The 20,019-nt window shown below is 42.0% G+C and overlaps 1 protein-coding gene across 28 annotated transcripts in view; it reads right to left on the bottom strand.

The window, feature by feature from the left end:
* Positions 1-20,019, bottom strand: part of kif1b (kinesin family member 1B) — a 235,404-nt gene that overhangs the window by 105,447 nt on the left and 109,938 nt on the right. For 17 of the 28 annotated variants that reach the window (XM_038821373.1, XM_038821374.1, XM_038821357.1 and 14 more), the window contains 5 exons: positions 14,837-14,916; positions 12,696-12,771; positions 3,555-3,634; positions 1,633-1,739; positions 40-123 (listed from right to left, as the gene is read on the bottom strand). In XM_038821373.1, the coding sequence (XP_038677301.1) occupies positions 40-123; positions 1,633-1,739; positions 3,555-3,634; positions 12,696-12,771; positions 14,837-14,916 (427 nt within the window). Of the gene's footprint in view, positions 1-39; positions 124-1,632; positions 1,740-3,554; positions 3,635-7,007; positions 7,071-9,140; positions 9,201-12,695; positions 12,772-14,836; positions 14,917-20,019 lie in introns of all 28 variants that reach the window. The other 11 variants (XM_038821353.1, XM_038821352.1, XM_038821350.1 and 8 more) reach the window with 1 other exon arrangement.

The raw sequence follows: 20,019 nt of genomic DNA, 5'->3' as shown, positions 1-20,019 counted from the left end.
AATGTAACAGACTGACACTTCAATCTGTGCTTTGCCTACCTGAACGTAGTTTCACTGGATTGGCGACTCGCTTGCCATTCACATAAGTTTCAGATCCTTCACAGGGCACCAGAGTGACGATAACTGCAAAGACAGATGAGAACGAACAGGCTGAAGCACTGCCAGGTTAAAAGAGGTGGGAGGAAAACCATGGCGCTGGATGCAGGCAATACATTAGCGTCGAACAGATAATGAGTGCCAGGGGAAGCAGTGGGCTGATCTGTACTTTGCATCATCTGTACGGCGCTTCACAATTAGCAGCACTTTCCAAACACCTGCACTAGGCACAAGTGTACCTATCATTGCCAGCACACTCAGAAGCTGCTGGTGTGCTATGAGAGTTGTACCATTCACAAAACATAACATTAAAACCAAATAGCCCTCCATTTTTAACAGGCTTGGGATTCACTTATAGTAGCGCTTATTGGCCTAAATAATATCCAATCAGCACAAACATTGGACTTTACAAGACAGCTATGTTTTAAAATGTCTTTTAGCTTCAGGTAAATTTGAGAATTCTTGCCGACGACGCATCCCCACCACTGATTTCCCATTGGTTTGAGGTGGATATTGAAGGAAATATCCGTTGACATCCTGACATCTAATGATACACATCTGCCAGAAATGTGTCACACCAAGAAAGGGGTTGTAAGCACATCACAATTGCATTTGCTAATGTGAAAGTATCTATTCTAGTTTGGTGTAATAGATGCCTGTTAAGTAACGTTTGATCAATGTTTATTTTTAGTTTGTTACAGTAAAAGTCTTACAACATGAAAATCTTGTCCTTTGGTGATTTCTATTGGTGATTACAAGTTATTCTCTTCAACAAGGATGATAATACAGGTTCTAAGCCAGATGACAGCTCTTCAAGAACTCCAATTAAAATGGACAAACATTTACTATCATACATGTGAACAGAGATTGTTTTGTGGTTGAACAACATATTACACGTTCCACCCTGCTCTGGTCATGTGGAACAATCAGCGTTACATGCTGAAATCAAATTCCTTTTGACACAAAACCATTAACATGCTCCTTTTTGTAAAAAGCAGCAACACACTAAGTGAAGTGATGTTAAAGCTCAAACCCCCTACTCTTCAAAATATGATTAGAGTCTCCGTTGGAAAGCTTTATTAACATGATCGAATATACAATTATTCCCAACATCCCCGTTTTAAAAAGGTAAAGTAACATCACAGCCCGATGCATGCAAAGCCATCCTATTTTAATCTGCGGTAATCTGCAAACTGTTTTGTCCACAGAATTGTATTCGGATTCAGAGATCTTGCAATTTTGATCGCTTAAAATTACTTATAAAATGTTTGTGTGTGTGTGTGTGTGTGTGTGTGTGTGTGTGTGTGTGTGTGTCTGTGTGTGTGTGTGTGAGTGTGAGTGTGAGTGTGAGTGTGTGAGTGTGTGTGTGTGTGTGTGTGTGTGTGTGTGTGTGTGTGTGTGTGTGTGTGTGAGAGTGTGTGTGTGTGAGTGTGTGTGTGTGTGAGGTTGGGGGGAGGAGAGAGGAGGAGGAGGAGGAGAAGGAGGAGAAGGGGATCAAGCATAATTCTAAGAAGGAATTGGTTTGTCAGTTTTTACCTTCTCCATTTTGATTCTTGTCACTCCTGAAGCTACAGTGCTCCTCTCTGATGTGTGCTCCGCTCAGAACAATGTCCTGACGTCTCTGGGCATCTGCCTGGCCAACCCTTATAATTAAAAAAATATATAAATACTATATTCGCAGCATTTAAACATACAAGTGAGAATTCCACTTACTATTGTGATAAAAATTTCATTATCTCCCTGACTGAATTCAGGTTGCAGTACGAGTCACAGTTGAAAATTATCCCGCCCCCCCCCACCTCCGAAATCTAGACACTTGATCAGCTGAAACTGATGGAATCTTGCTTTTTGGAAGCTTGGGAAATATTTAGAAAACAGCTACTGAATCAGGAATTCACTTAAGGATAGGAAGCACAGCGTGCAAAATCAGACGATAACAATAGTCGAGGATATCCTTCCGAAATTCAAATTTAGGTCCATCGGGGTGATTGTAGTCAAATTGAGTTCAATGCCTAAAATAGAAGCCTTTCCTGAAAGGGTGATACCCGGAGAGGTTGCTGCATTCCACAACATGGGCACCCCCCATTTCGAGCACAAATAGAACATAGAACATAGAACATAGAACAGTACAGCTGAAACGCTCGGAATGAGGGCATTTCTGTGGAAGCAATAGTCAACTCTGATCCGATGCCGATCTGCACGGCATCAAAATAGTTAACGACTACACCTAACACAACTTTGTTAAATTATAACCTCTCAATGCTCGATTCATTCTGATATCCTGCTACCAGATAGGAAAGCCCGGAGGCAAATATGATCATAGAATCATAGAATTTACAGTGCAGAAGGAGACCATTCGGCCCATCGAATCTGCTGCTCATTAAACAGCAAGGGTCATGCACTATTAGTCTGTTAAAAATGTGATTGTAAAATGGAATCATTTTTTTTAAAAATTGAACAATTAAACTTTTTAACAATTCTATTTTCTTACAGAAGTCAGCACACATTAATCAGTCTCAATGCTCTACCCAATTATTGGGTATATTTACCCAATTATTTTGGTGGACATCTCCTACAGGGGTACAAACAAATTGCAATATGATGTGACGAACATGCCTCGGATGAAAGGCTCCTTTGTTCACTGCACCATTCAAACTGATCAGAACCTGTTCAGGTTTTCTAAATTTTAAGGGGCTAAGATCAGGTAGAGCGAGAGACACAAATAAACCATTTCCATTGTTTTGGTAGCCTAGGGCCACGGAACATGGTCTAAAAATTGGGGTCAGACCTTTCTGCAGTCAAATCAGGGAACACTTCGACACACAAAGGCAGCAGAAATTTGGCCCGCTCTCCTGCACACAGCTAGCTCAACTGCGAATTCCAAAACCGAGATGGATAGATTTCTGTTCCCCAAAAGGCACCAAGGGAAATGGGCTGAAGCAAGGGTATAAGTGCAGTGAAGTCACAGGCCATCCATAACCGCATTGAAAGGCGGAGCAGGTTCAAGGGGCTAAATGTCCTCCTCTTGTTCCTCTGCTCGCCGATAGCCTTCACTGGAAGGGATTGGCCAAGGGAACACGAGAGCCAGCCTTGCCAGTGAGACACCAGGTGTAACTTCAAAGGTTGTTAAATAGCTGGACAGTGGGTTTCAATTAGATATTCCGTCAGAATGTCTATACTGCCCAGAGGCAGATGCGATACATTCATAGGTTGTCAAACTATTAAAATAACGGAAATTGTGTTTCTTAACACGTGCAAATTCAAAAGATCAGATTTCAAAACTGTCTGAATACTTCAGCTCAAGTTCTCTAAAACCCAGTCTCTTGAGCGAAAATTAATTTTAATGAGCAACAAAATCCATCTCTGTCGAGCTTTATAAAGTTTAGAGTCAGCAACCCAGTCTGTTCTTGGTTGCCATCGTGTTCAAGGTAGCTTGACTTTCCATTTAATCTCATTACCTTGTGATGCCATCTTTGATGTAGTACAGAAGACACTCTGACATGAGAGGATCCTCGTTGAGGTTCACTAGATGTGGCGTCTGATAAGAAAATGAGAATAGTAAATAAAAGAAAACAGCAGGACAGCTTAGCCAACAACTGCAGCTTGATAAATAATCAAGGCAAATTTTGCTTTGATTCACAGTAATCTGTGGAACAGAAGATTCCTCTCAGACAAAACTGAGTTACATTAACTAAATTGTTTGAGACTGAAGGAAATCACATTGCATTTCAGCGACTGGTCTGGTCACACATATCCTCAAAATAACTTTAGCTCTAGAAATGTGATTCCCCCCCCCCCCCCCAATAAAATGCCAAACTTGGTCACAGCGGCTCCATAGATAAATGTACAAAGGGAACCAGGAGAGTGCCAGCTTCAATACCTAGTCTGCGCCTGGTTAACTAGGTAGATGAGATGCCAGAACTGCTCTTTGCATTTCCAGATGAATATGGATGGGGAATGGGGAGGGGTGAGGTAGAAGAGAGAGCAAAAAGCCTGGAAAAAAAACCAAGGTACCAATTCCCAAAGACATCAAATGACTCCTGTATAAATACATTTGCAGGTCGTGTCGGGTTTTGATGGCCCCCCCCCCACCATTCCAATACCTCATGTCCAAAGTCACACATCAACAGTGACTACTTGGAGGGGCAGCACGGTGGTGCAGTGGTTAGCACTGCAGCCTCACAGCACCGAGATCCCAGGTTCGATCTTGGCCCTGGGTCACTGTCCGTGTGGAGTTTGCACATTCTCCCCATGTTTGCGTGGGTTTCGCCCCCACAGCCCAAAGATGTGCAGGCTAGGTGGATTGGCCACGCTAAATTGCCACTTAATTGGAAAAAAAAATTGGCTACTCTAAATTTAAAAAAAAAAACAATGATAACTTGGGTGAGGGACAAGTAGCCACAGTGTATGGAATCGGTCACAACTTGGTCTTCGATAGATTCATTTTTTCGGGAGAAGGATAATATATATTTTTTAATTTTCTATTTGATATAGAGAACCAGATGAAAGACATTGCATTAAATTTCCATAAATAGACAATGTTATATTAAAGGTTGTTTCCTACTGAACGTTGGGGGAAACTGAAATTAGGGTATTGATAGGCTCCTATGGGTAACCTACTGCCAATTAATAGGAAATATTTTCAGGACGGAGGTTGACCAGATAATGGTGCAACAATAGATTGCCAATTATAATGAGCTTCATGACCAATAATAACTCTCAGCAATGGGATATCATCCACTTGCATCTTCATTAAAATGAGATCGCATTGATTTTAAAATCTTTATATATTCAATTTAATGGGACCATTGCAGTCTCTCCATCACAGTCAAATTGCTCCATTTAGCTTCAGATTTACATGGCTGTAGCTTTTAAATCCCTCCCAATTCAAGACTGAAATCAAATTTCAATTCAAATGTTAGGGCATATTTGAACTTCTTCCATTGGGCAGGAGATACAAAAGTCTGAGAACACACACCAACAGACTCAAAAACAGCTTCTTACCCGCTGTTACCAGACTCCTAAATGACCCTCTTATGGACTGACCTCATTGACACTACAGCCCTGTATGCGTCACCCGATGCCGGTGTTATGCAGTTACATTGTGTACTTTGTGTTGCCCTATTACGTAATTTTTTTAAATTTCCTTTTCTTTTCATGTACTTAATGATCTGTTGAGCTGCTCGCAGAAAAATACTTTTCACTGTACCTTGGTACACGTGACAATAAACAAAATCCAAATCAACTTTCAGCTCTGTTGCCGCTTCCATGTTTGATTGTTTTTTAAAAATATATATCCAATTGAAAATAATAGCATCACAAAAATAATCTACAACTGCTATCTCTTCTCACTGCACTTCCATACTACTCAACAAGCTCAGTGAAGCTGTTTTGCGGGGTCGGTTTTAATTATAGGCTGCTGAACATATTTACCTTAAGCAAAGAACAAAATATCACTGCTGACGGTGCTAAATCAATGGATTTGAAATACAACTATCAAGAACATGAAGTCATTTTCAATTTGGCGGAAAAGTTTAATGATGGCCAGTGTTAGAAATTGAGGCTCGAATTGTTGTAACGTGCCTTTAAGGGATAACAATATGACATCGCTAGAAGGGAAATGTGTCATGCAATCCAATCTTAGTTTCACTTTTGCCTTCGAGCAGAGAACGCACACACACCTCTGCTGCTGATGTCTTCAAGTTTTCTACCCAAGTATAAATGTCATCATGTGCCCAGTCTAAATCAACTAACCTACACCATGTTTATACAACCCCTTATGAGCGACCGGTACATATATCATTGTAACAACACGACAGAGTATCCAAACTTTCACGTAGCCAAGTACACATTGGGTCTCATGGCTTTTCATCGCACATTCCTTTGTTTTAACTCAGACAATATGTAATCTATAAAGAAGCAGGCAGCACTTCACACTGATATATTACAGGGAGGAAACAAAACTGACCTATAATTGTAAGGGTCTAACAGCTGCCTAACATATTCCACAAGACAGTTAGATTCTCAAACTATTCAGAACAGCATTCCCGGGAATCTTTTTCATTATCTACCTCTAAGTTTAAACTGTTACAGGTTACAGTGCAGATAGTGTCCCTAATTTGGATTTCTGGAAACCAGAGTTGACTGAACAATTTTTTAAATTAAGTTGCCACGCATCAAATTTAATAGTTATTAAATGACTAAAGATTTTAACGGGACAGTTTTGGTTGGGTGCTGTGCTGGCATGCTGGACTCGTTATCGGCTTCTCACGCCGGTTTTTTCTCATGCCCCTTGACCCCCGCCTGACCAGAGAATTTTTTTTTCCAAAAAATAAAGTAAAAAAAGTTTTCATTAAGGGCCAATTTTAGCGTGGCCAATCCACCTACCCTGCACATCTTTGGGTTGTGGGGGTGAGACCCACATGGGGAGAATGTGTAAATTCCACACGGACAGTGACCTGGGGCCGGTCCTTGGCGCAGTGAGGCAGCAGTGCTAACCACTGCACCACCGTGCCACCCGCTAAAAAGAAACGTAAACATTCAAGTTCACACATCTAGTATTCATTTAAGGTTCAATTTTTTTCTCTGCATGTCAGCAAGATCCAAAATCCACCAGGAACACGGTCCCGAGCTTGCTGGTTTTGAGACACTGGACCTGCCTTTTTTCGAATCATTCCTATTAACTAACTGAAGACTGGCGTTACGCATTTTGTAGCTCAGGCTTCCCGACTACAGGAGGATAGGGAAATGGCAAGTGGTATTGAAACATACCTCCTTGTGATGTGTATTGTACTAAATGAACATGACAGATTTAACACCGATAGATGCAACAGTTCAATATTAACACGAGAATTGCACATTATAAACAGATAATTTAACACCATCATCTCGACACTATCATATACACCAACCTTCTTTGGAGAGAACACGCCATAGGAGTCGGCAAAAAGATCACATGGCCTTGGATTCAATATCTAAGCAACATGGTGTGTCAGGAAGCAGAAATGCCAAAGTAAAAAGTGACAGAAAAGCATGAGTGCAAGGAGACACACAAGGAAGATATTGCAACAAAAATGGGTAACAAGTGGAGAGAACCATGAACTGTGTGAAACATAAAGGAGCTAGTACGGGAAGGGATTAGATGGCACAGACTGAAATAAATCCATTTGAGTTCATGAGACTTGAGACAATATCATTGTGATAATGTCACATATTTCCTGAATGGAGTAGACAAATCCACTAAAGTCAAAGCCACAGAACTAGAACTACACTATGATAACTTACACTATGATGACTCAGTATTAACCAAGTCATAATTTTCTATTTTGTTCCCATACACGGGAGTTAAATTTAACTCGGCATAGTTGAAAATTAGATAACCATCAACATGACAGAATTTGGTTTAGGCAGCTCGACTCATGGTGTGATTTCTATCCATTTTAAAGTCTAATGTAATTGAGTCACCTTTTGATTGGATTTCCATAAAAATCAAGTAAAATCAGAATGTGCAAGAGACTGTTAAAATTGACATGCAATTTCATCAAGGTTTTTCTTTGTGGATTAACAGGAGAACTATGATTAACCTCTAGTTTACATATGCCAATGATCCACATGTAGCTTCAATATAGAAAAGTGTGTTGTATAGTCTGCATGCAATTAGGATCCACAATATCAATTTTAAATCATTTCCATCAGTTAATCAGGAAATACATATTGCATGATGCGCATCACCATTTACAGAATATTTATACGTAAAACCCATTTCATTTTTTAAAAATCTTCTTTCCTTCATTATGTATCCAGGTTTACTCAGAAGCCACATTCTTATCCACCCACAGAAGTGTCAGTGTAACCATGGAAACGTACTTAGGAGTAGGTGTGCGTACATCTCCTATGTGTATTGCATTGAACGGGAATGGCTCCATTAGAAAGGCCACTTACTTACACTTCCATAACACTGCCCAATTCAGTGTCTGCGTCAGCCCATCAACTGCCTCCGTCAACTCCAGACTTGACTATTTTAATGTTCTCCAGGTCAGACACCCAACATCCATGATCAAAAGCTTTGCTGTCCATATCCTAACCCTGACCAAGCCCTTTGGAAACCCCCCCCCCCATTACCCATCAGTGCTCACTGACCAACACTGGGTGCCAGTTAAGCAAAGCTTCGATTTTTAAATTCTCATCCTCGTTTTCAAATCCTTGCGGTGGCCCCCTCACCATCTCTGTAATCTCCTCCTGCAAAGAGCTTTCCAAAATAGCTGCACTCATCTGCAATTCTGGCTTCCTGAGCATTGCCAATTCCGATTGATCCACCATTGATGGCCGTGCCTGCAACTGCTTAGCTGGAATTCCCATCCTAAACTTTTCTCTCCTCTTTTATGATACTCCTTAAAACCAACCTAACATTGGGGCGGCACGGTGGCGCAGTGGTTAGCACTGCTGCCTCATGGCACCGAGGACCCAGGTTAAATCCTGGCCCCGGGTCACTGTCCGTGTGGAGTTTGCACGTTCTCCCCGTGTCTGCGTGGGTCTCACCCCCACAACCCAAAGATGTGCAGGTTAGGTGAATTGGCCACTCTCTACTTTAACAGTGATAAATAGAATAGTTGTATTCAGGTGTGAAGATTAAGATTTCTCAGTTCAAACAACTGCTTGGCAACATCCAAGACTCTCTTCGGGTTCTTTTTATTAATGGCAGTAGAAACCCAAAACTTCCACTCATTCACAACACAAATTGAGCTGTGATATAAAATCTTTGATGTCCATGTAGTTGGTGGAAAACCACAGGGCTCAAGGCAGGCAATTCAACAACAGGGCAACAGGATAACAACTGGACAAACATTACATCGAAAACCAAGGAGCAATTATTGACTCATTTGTCACTGCCGGCTTATCAAAACACAGCAGGGGAAGAGAACACAAACGCTGTGGCTTTCGACTGAGCTTACGAACGCAGTAAAATATTTTGATGAGAGGCATTATCACGATGAAAGTTTTACCACTTCAGTCTCAAGCTCATGAACCTAATGTGATAAACCAACCTTTTTAGGAGTAAACATCTCATCTGATTCAAAGAAGTCAGATGATATCTGGTTGTGCATCTGAACAGGATGCAATGGTTAAAAAAAACAGGAACAAAATTTAAAGTTGAAGAACACGACAATGACAAACGAATAATTAAACAACTTTACACTGGTGTGCACATTAATGGTTTTAAGCACTTGTACTGTCTTTATACTTGACAGAATAATTGTTTTAAAGAAAACAAATATGCCTACTGCTATTTTTATAATTCCACACCAATTAACTTCACAAGAGTAAAGATTTAAAAAGTGTGGACAATGTTATTCCCTAATATTTTATGAAACAGTTAAAATATCCTGCACAACTTACCCACCTAAAGTTTAGGCATGTTAAAGTCACTAGAATGAAGATTATCAATAGCAGAATAATAATTATTGTCACAAGTAGGCTTGCATTAACACAGCAATGAAGTTACTGTGAAAATCCCCTAGTCGCCACATTCCGGCACCTGTTCAGATACACTGAGGGAGAATTCAGAATGTCCAATTCATTCAAAAGCACGTTTTTCAGGGCTTGAGGGGGGAAACCGGAGCACCCGGAGGAAACCCATGCAGACACGGGGAGAACGTGCAAACTCCATACAGACAGTGACCCAAGCTGGGAATCGAACTTGGGATCCTATCGCTTGATGCAACAGTGCTACCGTGCCATCCAGACCCCAAGGCACTCTCACTGTTCGAAGATAATTATATTGCACATTTGAATTTGAAAAAGTTCCGAATTGAAAAAACAACCCTGCAATTTCGGCCAATCTTTCTCACATCACATTTTTAAAGGCCTGTTTAATTCAATAGCTTCTGTATAACCATTTAAGTTATACAGTGACACTCAAATCTCGAATGTCCAAACTGTTTGTACATTTTGGGTTGGTTTTACTCAAAGTAATTCAGTCTTGCACCAAGACCAGAGTCAGTTACTATGGAAATACCTATGAAGTGTTAATTTCAGTAAATAATCTAACCTAAAAGAACAGGTAAAGCCTAAAACAAATGAAACACAACTACCCTGGGTGTTTATGAAGGTATCTGACGGGACAGGACGGTGGCTCAGTGGGTTAGCACTGCTGCCTCACGGCCCCGAGTTCGATCCCGGCTCTGGGACATTGTCCGTGTGGAGCTTGCACGTTCTCCCCATGTTTGCACGAGTTTCGCCCCCACAACCCAAAGATGTGCAAGCTAGGTGGGTTGGCCACGCTAAATTGCCCCTTAATTGGTAAGAAATGAATTGGGTACTCTAAATTTATTTATTTTTAAATTAAAAAAATGAAGGTATCTGACAAGCAAGACAGCAAGATCTTTCCAATAAACTTTGGAATGATCCGAGGGGACTTCAGGTGGCGACACGAGAAGGTCGCACATAAGGTAGCTCTCTTTGTTTTTTGGACTTTTAAACCTAGTTCCCGGGGATTTGGTTATCAAGACTGGCCCGTCATATGGGATATGGAATTAGTCGGCGAAAATATGTTTTAGTGGCTAGAAGTTGACAGGGGGTAATCCTTCGGCAAAGTCAGAAAGCCTGCGGAGCTCAGCAGGAGGGAAGGCGGTGGGCCTGGCCTTGGGCGTGGCTGCTTAAATCACCATGGAAACGTTAACTGGGGTGATGCCGCAGGAGTTTGGAAAACAGCTTGCGAGGCATTTTGGGGAGCAGGGCAAGCTGACAATGGAAACCCTTAGGCAGTCAATTGAGTCACTTGGCCTTTTTTCGGGAGCTAGAAAAAGACCTTGGAGGCATTGAAGGAGCAGGGAGACGCTGAAGGTGGTGGTGAAGGCATGGTGACCGAGTCAAAGGTGGGAGAACTAGGAGAATCGTAGTGGGGTGGGGGGGGGGGGGGGGGGGGGGGGGGGGGGGGGGGGGATGGGCCAATATCCCCTCCAGAGTTGGATCAGCCCCACTGATTACTCCGGCGGGAACCTTGGGCGAATGAGCCGCCGTGGTCGGGGATTGTTGGGATTCCACAGCTTCCAGGAGATGGTGCAGGTTCTGCAATGAGCCAAAGTGGATCGAGACTGGAGGTGGGAAGGAAGCATCATCCGGATACACCAGGAGGTTGGAGCGGAGTGGAGTCAGGTTTGGAAGAAGATAATTTTTTCCAATATGTTGGAGGAGGCGGAGGCTTTTGTCAAGGAGCATGGACTTGGACTTGATTAAATAGATTTGATTAAATAGATTTGATTGAATGGATTTGATTGGGACTTTAATGGGGACGGTTGGGAGGGGTTGGTTTGAGATGTGTTGCAGTTTGTATCTTTGTATGTTTTGGGACTGAGGTTGGTTGATGGGGTTGGGGTTGTGGTCAGGGTTAAAATATGAGGAATATATGGCCCCCAGGGGGAGTTTTGAATTTTGGTTACTCTTAAATAAATAAATGACCTTTATTGTCACAAGTCGGCTTACATTAACACTGCAATGAAGTTACTGTGAAAAGCCCCTCGTCGCCACATTCCGCCGCCTGCCCAGGTACACGGAGGGAGAATTCAGAATTCTCCACTGGTACGGGAATTGAAGCCGCACTGCTGGGCTTGTTCTGCATCACAAACCAACTGTCTAGCCCACTGAGCTAAACCAGCCCTGCTTCTGTAGATGGGACAGGCTGGGGAGGGTAGTTTTTCTTTGTTCTTTGCGTCTACAACCTGGGGGGTGGGGAGGTTACTGTTACTAGCTTTAAAGTTGTAGCTAGTTAACAGGAGTGATTGGGGGGTGTGGGGGCTGCAGCAGGTTCAGTGAGCTTACCTTGTTTGTTTTAGTGAGTGTGGGGGGGGGGGGGAGAAAGGAGAGAGGTTGGGGGGGTCGAGATCTGAGGGGGACTAGAGTGCTTTTCTCTTCTTCCATTAGGGGCGGGGATTTATAAATGTTATTTTGTTTGTACGTATGTGTTATTTTGTGTTTTACAAAATGGAAACTTCAATAGAACATTTTTATTTAAAAAAAGAGAATATTTTGCAGCATTACTAACCGATTTCCTGTGTGGAATCTGTTTCTGCTGATGTGCAAAGCGATGACATTAATGCAACAGATAATTTCAAAATAACCTTCAGTTTGGATTGGACGTAACAAGTAATTTGATCTTTTAAAATGCCACAGGATATTTTTCGCCGCATTCTCTTCCCAGATGGAAAACCAAACAAGAGGATGTGCCAAATCTGGCCATTTTCGGCACATTGTAGTTGGGTTTAGGAACATAGTTGTTCACAAGTACCACTATGATAGCCTGCACGATTTTTTCCCCCCACAAGTTTAGTTCTGGCCAGTACACACCAGTGCAGGTCTTAAACACAAAAGGCAAAACAGTAGCACAAACAATAGAAGAAATGTAACCATTGAAATAGATGAGTGACAGAGAGACGAAAGCTGTGAGTGCTATAAAAAAAATAAGCTTTAGGAAAAGCTGAAAAGCAAATAGTTACACAGGGAAGTAGACAATGCAACTAAACAAAGCAATCATGTGATTAACTTTTCTATAGCCGTGCCAGCTTTTTGTTTCATATAAAGACTCTTTTACACAAGGGATCTACCTTTTTCGGAGAGAATACTCCCAAAGTGCCTCCGTCCTCTCGTATAGCAACTCCCATTTCAGCCAGGAGGGCTTCCCTAGAATTAGAGAAACGTTGTTCCAGTCAGCTACTAATGAACGGTTTCAGCTCAGCTTAACAAACAGCACTGATTATGATGTCACAACAAATGAGAACGATCTGCACACTGAATGAAAACAACCAGGGAGATTTTCAAAACAGAGAAAGCTTTCTAGGATCCACAGAAAGAGCAACTTCACCGTCGGGACAGAGAATTCAACATGCTCAGATGTGCAAACGTGTGTCAGTTTTATAACCCCAGCAGCTACATTTAGCACAAGACTGAAACAAAAGACTGGATAATAAAGTGGGGATTTTCAGAAGCAATTATTTTTCTTTTTGAGTATTTTTTTTTAAACGTCATTATACATCAGTACACGCCCCCTAAACAAAGGGAAATCAAACTTGGATTTACAGCAGCTGTGGACACCAATAACGCATCTAGAAATTTCACAATGAAATATATATCACAAATGTTTTTAGGTACGTTTTGTAATAACGTAGTTCAGTACAGCAATTAAACCACTGGAAAACGTTTTTCACCAGAGGGAGGTTGGAGTCTGGAAAAGACTTTGAGAGGGTGGAGGAGACTGGTTCAATTAAGGTATTCATGGGGAATTGGACTGCTGTGTGAAAAGAATGTGCGATGTCACAGGGATGAGGCACAAGAGGGGGACTAGTTGGAATGTTCTTCCGGAGAGCTAGCGCAGACCCGATGAGCTGAATGGCCTCCCTCTGCACTGTGCAGATTCTATATCTACTCCCTTACATGATCGCAGGTTGAACATTAACTGCAAGAAAACTCAGAACTCAGTTATAATTCTTTCCAATAAAAGTGGTTGAAACACTCGTCCGTTGAAGGCAGTCTCACCTTCAAATACATTGCTTTCTATACATAGCATCATTGACTGACAGAATCTGCAAATGTATCCCATTTTGGTGAAATATGACAGTTTCAGTGATGCCGAAGGTGCGAGAATATGTGATATAAGCAACAAAAACTACCTTTGTCTTGCTGTTAAATTCAATTAGAGCTAATCATTAACTGTGATTGCAGACCCAAGGGAGCAATATTCTGTGGCGGGGTTGGTGCAATGGGCAAGGTAGTCACTTTCTTTGTACAGGAACACAAAATGAAAGTCTATTTCAAATCATCAATTTGGAATTAGCGCAACAAACTATCCCGTCTTTGTATAATAAAGATAACTGGACCAATGTCTAGGTCAAACACAATGGCTCGGAAATTGAATGAAATCTGCTTGCACAGGACGTAGCAACATGGGAATTAGGAGAAGAAGTCGGCAATTCAGCCCCTCGAGTCTGCTCCACCATTCAATCAGATCATGGCTGATCTCTTCCTGGTCTCAAATCCACCTGCCCCCCATATCCCTTTAACCAGTTATATAAAACCAGAAATACATCCATCTGCTGCTTGAAACCATTTAATGACTCAGATTTCACCGCACTATGGGGCAGAGAGGTGCACAAATACACCACCCTCTGCGAGAAGTAGTTCCTCCTCGTCTCAGTTCTAAATCTACCGCCTCTCAAACTAGATGTGTGACCTCTCGTTCCAGAGGATAAATTATCAAAGCCAAATTATGCTTTTCTGCACCTCAGATGTATATATTTAAAAAACAATTAATTTTGAAACTTTAACGGATTATAAACTTCTAACATCTGCCGGAGGAATTACTTTTTTTTGCGTCTCCCAAAATGCACAGAAAGGAGACCGACTATGATGAAAGCTTTATTTTTTTCGTTAAAATCAAACAGTTATTATGAAAATAGAACAAACACTGGCAAAACCTGACCCAGAATTTTAAAACCACAACAGAATATCATAGAACATAGAACAGTACAGCACAGAACAGGCCCTTCGGCCCTCGATGTTGTGCCGAGCAATGATCACCCTACTCAAACCCACGTATCCATCCTATACCCGTAACCCAACAACCCCCCCCCTTAAATAGGTTCCGTATTTATGGAAGACAAGTAGTTGAATTCAACATATCCAACATGATTTAAAACATTTTTTTGCAGAGTCGCTTCTCAATAAAAGTTGAGTAAAGGAAGGTCCTGACCTCTCCATCCTAATTGCTTCAGTTTTCCGAAGTTTCTCCTCCCACGTCTCATTCAGTTCAGCGATGATCTTTTCTGATTCCTGCAGATAGAAAGTGGTGTTTAAAACTCAAGCCATAAAACAGTCACATCTCTTTCCCCAGGTTTTGTTAAGCGGCAATAGATCCAATTACCCAATCTGTCACAGAAGGTCCAAAAGCATTCGAGCAATCTCCTTGCCGGCGATTGCCACTGATTCACACTTTCGGCAAGTGAAATGTACAAATTAAACTGCGTCGAATTTACTCAAAATTCCACTTCACAACCTTTTTTAAAAAAAAAATTAATGCTTATTGGTTGTACATCGAAAAACTAGTAATGGGCACTGCCCGATATTAGCAATCGCGCAGGTAGTATCTTCCTATATCTTATGCTGAAGATGGACATATTTTCACTGCAATATTGAACTGGACTGAATCTGCTGTCAAAGGTGGAATGGAAGCTTTGTTTAAAAAACATTCTCATGTCTGCATGGGTCTCACCCCCACAACCCAAAGATGTGCAGAGTAGGTGGATTGGCCACGCTAAATTGCCCCTTAATTAGAAAAAAAATAATTGGGTACTCTTGAATTTAAAAAATAAATAATAAAATTAACTTGATGTTTGGAAAACCGGATCTGGATTTCGTAATTTGTTTATTTTTTAAAAATTTATTTATTTATTTTTTGAGTGTGGCGTCTGGAATCTCTCATGTGACAATCATCCGAGATGGGGAGACATCCACAAACATTCACTTGGGGTTCAACAGGAGAGTGTATTTGTCCACAGTCATCTTGTGCTTAAAAGGGTTAATGCAACCATTGTGGACTAAGATGTACTTTGTAATCAGTGTTAATCTTAAAACCTGGTTGGTAATTGTTAAGGTGAGGGGGAAGGCACATTATGTCATGATCCAATTTTTTCATGTTTAATAAAGATGTTTTGCCTTGTTAAAACTATTTAGGAGTCCGGTGACTCTGGTTCTCCAGGTTTTATAAAAAGGACAGAAGTGTACAGTTTTTTGAGACAGGGTTCCATTCTGGGATCTTTCTGTCCAGTTATAAAATCAACTGGGATCATAACAATACTAAGTGAGTAACAAGATTTATTCTGAAAACAATCACCCGAGAGGAAGACAAGAACAAGAGTAGCCGCTTGCACACTGTCATAATGGTCTGTCCTGCCATTCGATGAGATTGTGATTGTCCTTTAGAATTAGAACAGTACAGCAGAGAACAGGCCCTTCGGCCCTCGATGTTGTGCTGAGCAATGATCACCCTACTCAAACCCACGTATCACCCTATACCCGTAACCCAACAACCCCCCCCTTAACCTTACTTTTATTAGGACACTACGGGCATTTCAGAGGGGCAGTTAAGAGTGAACAGCATTGATGAGAGTCTGTATTCACATGTGGACCTGACGAGATAAGGACAGCAGATTTGCTTTGCTGAAGAGCATTAATGAACCAGATGGGTTTTTATGACAATCATCAATGGTTTCATGGTAATCACTTTTTTTTATTGAATTCAAATTTCAACATCATGCCCTGGTGGATACAAACCTGGGTCCTCAGAGCACTACCCTGGATCTCTAGATTACTGCTCCAGGGACAATGCCATTGTCCCATTGCCTCCCCCAACTTGATTCATAGAACTTACCGTACAGGAGGAAGCCATTTGGCCCATCGAATCTGCACCGGCCCTTGGAAAGGGCACCCTACCCAAGCCCACACCTCCACCCCCGCAATCCAGTAACCCCACCCAACCTTTTTTTGGACACCAAGGGCAATTTAGCATGGCAAATCCATCTAACCTGCACATCTTTGGACTGTGGGAGGAAACCGGAGCACCCGGAGGAAACCCATGCAGACACGGGGAGAACGTGTAGCACAGTGGTTAGCACAGTTGCTTCACGGCTCCCGGGTCCCAGGTTCAATTCCCGGCTTGGGTCACTGTTTGTGCGGAGTCTGCACGTTCTCCCAGTGTCTGCGTGGGTTTCCTCCGGGCGCTCGGGTTTCCTCCCACAGTCCAAAGATGTGCGGGTTAGGTGGACTGGCCATGCTAAATTACCCTACGTGTCCATAAAGTTTAGGTGGGTTACGGGGATAGGGTGGAGGCTTAAGTAGGGTGCTCTTTCAATGCCAGTGCGGACCAGATGGGCTGAATGGCCTCCTTCTGCACTGTCAATTCTATAATCCAACGTGCAAACTCCGCACAGACATCCAAGATCCTGAGTGATCTTGACAGGTTGGATACGGAGAGAGAATCAAGAACTAGCGGCCACTTTAAAAATAAAGGGTCTTCCATTTAAGACACAAGTGAAGCGACATTTTTTTCCTCGGAGAATAGTGAGTCTTTGAAGCTCTTCCTCAAAAGACAGTGGAAGCAGAGTACTTCAATATTTCAAAAGCAGAGGTAAATAGTTTCTTGATAAGCACGGGCGTGAAAGGACATGGGGGGTAGGCGGGAATGTGGAGTTGAGGTTACAATGCGATCATCCGGGATGGAGCAGGCTAGAGGGGCTGAATGGCCTATTCCTGCTCCTTATTTGAATGTTCGTAAGTGCCATGGGGCACTCAGGAAAAGCATTATATAATTGCAAGTTTTTCTTTCCCGAAAGGAGATGGTCATGGTAAATTAGTTGTGAGCTTTTGAAAAATCTAGGTGATTGCAAATCCATTCAGGCAAGGTTGGCTATCACTTATCCCGAACAGAAATACTTCAAAGAGAGAGGAAAGCCCTCTTGGCTACAGTTCTTCACTGTCAAAAGGTAAAGCTGCCCATCTTTCTCATCTTGAAGCGAACACGAGCAGAAGCTTTGGCTGTTCGACCTGATGAACTATAACTCTTTCAGGAAGGAAGCTCCCATCTTAGATTGGCATTCCACCCACGAGCAAAAAAGATTTTATCCAAGTAAGCAATTGCCTTAACCGCCATAAATTTCAACGTACAAAAATCCAATCTGCTGAATCAAAGATTAGACACAAAGGTACCCTTAAGGGTCTTATCTGTGACCACAGTGCCACGTATTCCCAACAGGTTCTGCTTCAGCCCCAAGCTTAGCCCAGAGGTAAATGGACCTTGTGGTTTAGTTCTAACATTTCAAACAAAATAATTTGCTACCTAGTCTCCAAATTGTCATGCTGTAAATGGGCAGTGCTTATTCCAGCAAGGATACAGTTCTCAATGGAATGAACATATACTTGTTACTTTGATCTTAAACTAGCAAGTGGGAGGGAGTGGATGAACATCTTGGGGAACAGGAAGAATAATGGTCAACAATAAGCAAAGCAGCAGGTTAGCACGTGGGGAGGGGGTTCAACGACAGGGAAAATTATGAAAAAAGTTAAAGGGAAGAAGAACTCAGGAGATGTTATGAATGGAGGTGCCACGATTCAAAAAAAAAGGTTAAAAACTAGCATAAGGGCACTTTACCTGAATGTTCGTCGCATTCGAAACAAGGTAAATGAGTTGACGGCACAAATCATCACAAATGAGTATGATGTAGTTGCCATTACGGAGACATGGTCGCAGGGTCACAACTAGGAGTTAAATATCCAGGGGTATCAGACTATTCGGAAGGGTAAGGGAGGTTGTGTAGCTCTGATATTTAAGAGAGAGATGATATAGGTTCTATGGAGAAGGAGGTAGAATCCATTTGTGTGGAAATTAGAAATAGTAAGGAGAAAAGGTTGCTATTAGGAGTAGTCTATAGGCCACTAAATCATATCATGATCGGGCGGGCAATAAATGAAGAAATAACTGATGCATGTAAAAATGGCCCAGCAATTATCATGGGGGATTTTAATCTACATGTCGATTGGTCAAACCCGGTCGGTCAAGGCAGCCTTGAGGAGGGATTCATAGAATATAACCACGATAGTTTCCTTGAACAGTATGTAATGGAACCTACAAGGGAGCAAGCTATCCTAGTTCTGGTCCTGTGTAATGAGACAGGAATAATTAATGATCTCATAGTTAGAGATCCTCTTGGAAGGAGCGATCACAGTATGGTTGAATTTTAAATACAGATGGGAGGGTGAGAAGGTAAAATCCGATACCAGTGTCTTGTGCTTAAACAAAGGAGACTACAATGGGATGAGGGAGGAGTTGGTGAGGGTAGATTGGGAGAAAAGACTTTGCGGTGTGGGACAATTGAGGAACAGTGGAGGACTTTCAAAGCGATTTTTCACTGCTCAGAAACAGTATATACCAGTGAAAAGGAAGGAGTGTAGAAAAAAGCATAATCAGCCATGGGTATCTCAGGAAATAAGGGAGGGTATCAAATTGAAAGAAAATGGATACGAAGTGGCAAAGATTAATGGAAAACCAGAGGATCGGGAAATCTTTTAACGGTCAACAGAAAGCCACAAAAAAGCTATAAAGAAAAGTAAGATAGATTATGAGAGTAAACTAGCTCAGAATATTAAAACAGAGAGCAAAGGTTTCTACAAATATATAAAATGAAAAAGAGCAGCTAAGGCAAACATTGGTCCTTTAGAGGAGGGGCAGGGGGATTTAATAATGGGAAATGAGGAAATGGCCGAGGCATTGAACGGGTATTTTGTGTCAAGTCTTCACAGTGGAAGACACGAGTAACATGCCGTATTTGACGGCAAGGGGGCTCTGGCAGTTAAGGACCTAAAAACAATTATCACTAAGGAGGTAGTGTTGGGCAAGCCAATGGGGCTAACGGTAGACAGGTCTCCTGGCTCTATGGCGGCATCCCAGGGTACTAAAAGAGGTGGCTGGGGAAATAGCAAATGCACTCGTAGTAATTTATCAAAATTCGCTGGACTCCGGGGTGGTTCCAGTAGATTGGAAAACAGCAAATGTGACACCACTATATAAAAAAAGGGGGTAGACAAAAGGCTGGTAACTATAGGCCAGTTAGCTTAACTTGTCATGGGGAAAATGCTTGAAGCTATTATCAAAGACATCTGGATAGAAATTGTCCCATTGGGCAGACACAGCATGGGTTCTTGAAGGCAGGTCATGTTTAAATAATTTATTGGAATTCTGTGAGGACACGACAAGCGCAGTGGACAAGGGGGAGCTGGTGGGTGTGGTGTAACTGGATTTCCAGAAGGCATTCAACCAGGTGCCACACAAAAGACTGCGGCATAAGACAACAGTGCACAGCGTTACGGGTGATGTATTAGCAT

This window comes from Scyliorhinus canicula, chromosome 16, assembly GCF_902713615.1.
Source record: "Scyliorhinus canicula chromosome 16, sScyCan1.1, whole genome shotgun sequence".
Taxonomy (NCBI): domain Eukaryota; kingdom Metazoa; phylum Chordata; class Chondrichthyes; order Carcharhiniformes; family Scyliorhinidae; genus Scyliorhinus; species Scyliorhinus canicula.
The sequence above is the reverse complement of the archived record's forward strand: the minus strand, read 5'-3'. Positions and strand labels throughout refer to the sequence as shown.